Source organism: Penaeus japonicus, unplaced genomic scaffold (assembly GCF_977035675.1).
Source record: "Penaeus japonicus unplaced genomic scaffold, GWHDUDI00000001_assembly GWHDUDI00000008, whole genome shotgun sequence".
In the NCBI taxonomy this organism is placed as follows: domain Eukaryota; kingdom Metazoa; phylum Arthropoda; class Malacostraca; order Decapoda; family Penaeidae; genus Penaeus; species Penaeus japonicus.
In genome coordinates this window covers 21,059,006-21,061,505 of record NW_028234410.1, presented here as the reverse complement: position 1 = coordinate 21,061,505, position 2,500 = coordinate 21,059,006, and the positions used below count along the sequence as shown (strand labels likewise).

Sequence of the window (2,500 nt, the reverse complement as noted above, 5' to 3'; positions counted from 1 at the left end):
AAACACATAACACACACACACACAACACACACACACACACACACACATATATAAATATATATATATAAATTATATATATATATATATAAATATATATATATATAAATATACATATATCTATATAATTATATATAAATATATATAAATATTTGAAATATGATATATATATGATTGTACTATGTGTGTTAGAGTGTGTGTATTTATATAATACACTTATGATATATACACTTATATATCTATGCATGCATAATACACACACACCACACACACACACACACAAACACACACACACACAACCACACACACACACAAATAATACATATATATATATATATATATATATATATATAAATATATATAATGATCATATAATGTGTATATGTATGTAAATATATAAAGAAAAATATATTATATCAATTATATATATATATATATAATAAATATATGTAGACACATATTAATAACACAAATATATGTATATAAATAAAAATATAAATATATATATCTATATATATATATATAATTCTATATATATATATATATGCATAAACACACACACAAACACACACAAGCACCATATATTAATACATCAATTTGTATAAGAATAACTGTGTCGGTATATCATGAAATAATTATTATATGTTGTTTAACTACTAATCACCTAATTACCGTTCTCATATGGATGTCATGGCAGTATTCTAATAAATATTTTTGTAACTGAAGCGTTTCCTTTCCTTTTCATCGTCTCATATCTGAGTTCCAGTCAATTCTTAGATACTTTGCAAAGAACCGTTGTTCGAAGGTTAACGGAAAGACTGTTGACATGTCAAAATCAAATTACGTTTATTTGATTGATCGATTGAGAGGGACAGAGACGGAGATTCATTGATAGAGATAGATAAATAGATAGGCAGATTGATAGATATATAGAAATAGAAAGAGAGAGAGAGAAACGGAGAGATGGGGGGGGGGCGGGAGAGTAAGACAAAAAAAAAAAGAGACACAATACATTATAGAACTACATCAGAAACCTTCATCCCAACTATATCTTTAATCCACCCAAATAAATTGCTGATTTCAGACATTAGAGAATCCTTAATTAACCAAACAGCACCTGGAGGACCCTTTGTCAACAAGCTTTTACTCAGATCTGGTCATAGAGTCATCTGGGGTTCAGTTGTTCAAGCGGCGGTTCAAACGGCGACGACGAACCAGTTGTGCTTTCGTAACAGGTGTCTCCGGCTCTGTAGTTGTTGTTATGGCTACTTGTTCTACTGATGCAACAGACGCGGTAGTAGACGTAGGTTCTGGCGCAAGTGTGACCCCAGTTGCTGGTGAGGCCGAAGCACACATGCCATCTGGGATGATACACTTGTTTGGAGTGGCTGGAGTACACTGCGTGTTTGTGAAGGCCTTGACGCAGTGTCCGACTCCGCCCCTGGCCGTCGGGTCCCAGCTGTAGTCCTCAGGGCAGCTTCTTCGAACCTGCTTCAGTCCGCTCTCGTCTGCCACGCACTCGAAGTACCGCTGGCAGTCCTTTGGGTCAGGGAAGCGTCCTTCTTCAGTACAAGTCAACGATCCTACGTGCCACGTGCACGGGTCCTCACAAGCACCCGTCAACTCATTGTACATAAGATTACTCTGGTTGGTGCCGCTGCAAGTGAAGGCCTTTTGTACCCACCCACTTCTGGTTGAGATGCAAGCGTAATATTGCGTGCAGTTGTTTATGTCAGCGAAGACACCTGTGCGATGGCATTCAGGTAAGCCGTTGTTATTCTTGCATTGAGACTTTGTGACGTCGAATGTACTTCCTTCATCACACTCGTAGAATGCAGGATCTGAGGTGGTGTCGTTACAGTAGAAGAACTTCCGTTTGTTGTATAGGTCTTCTTTGAAAATGTTTGACTCTTGGCACATGCACTCAGCAGGCTCCTTCGGGTAACAGATTCCTCCCCCGAAGCTCTCCTTGTGGGCGCACATGTTTCCATTCCTGCAGGTCTCTTTGTAAGCGTGTCCGTCCACGCAATTGATAAGCGTCTTGCAATCAGCACAGAAGAATCCATCCTTGCCCTCAGAGCACATGAAGCTGAAACTATTATCTTCAAGCAAAGCGCGCCCTTTCCGGTTCGGTAGTTTACAAGTCCCGTCCTGAAAGGAAGTGAGAGGTGCATCAAACACTGTATTATAAAACACTAAAGTATCAAAGGCAGTAATACTTTGATGTCTAAATATCAGGACAACGAATCATCGGAGATGCAGGTCGTTTTATAGGAATCAAAATGTAATGTTCTGAGCTTTCAGAAATACATGATATTGCACAACCGACTTAAAGAAAGAAACTGATATCAAAATGTCCAAATGCTATTTTAGTCACTCGAGGACCCAAACTGGTTCATCCTAGTCAATCTCTCGACGTAGATTCTAACAGAAACTGATTAGTAAACAAATAACAAACGAACTCACCTTAGACCCAACGCACTTCTTGGTCTCGGGGTCGAAG

The 2,500-nt window shown here is 38.1% G+C and overlaps 1 protein-coding gene across 1 annotated transcript in view; it reads right to left on the bottom strand.

The window, feature by feature from the left end:
• Positions 1-818: 818 nt before the first annotated feature.
• LOC122246767 (uncharacterized) overlaps positions 819-2,500 on the bottom strand; it is a 2,881-nt gene continuing 1,199 nt past the window's right edge. The window contains exons 3-4 of the mRNA XM_043005541.2: positions 2,464-2,500; positions 819-2,148 (exon numbers count right to left, since the gene is read on the bottom strand). The exon at positions 2,464-2,500 is cut by the window's right edge and continues 117 nt beyond it. Of these exons, the coding sequence (XP_042861475.2) occupies positions 1,174-2,148; positions 2,464-2,500 (1,012 nt within the window). The 3' untranslated portion in view covers positions 819-1,173. The remainder of the gene's footprint in view (positions 2,149-2,463) is intronic.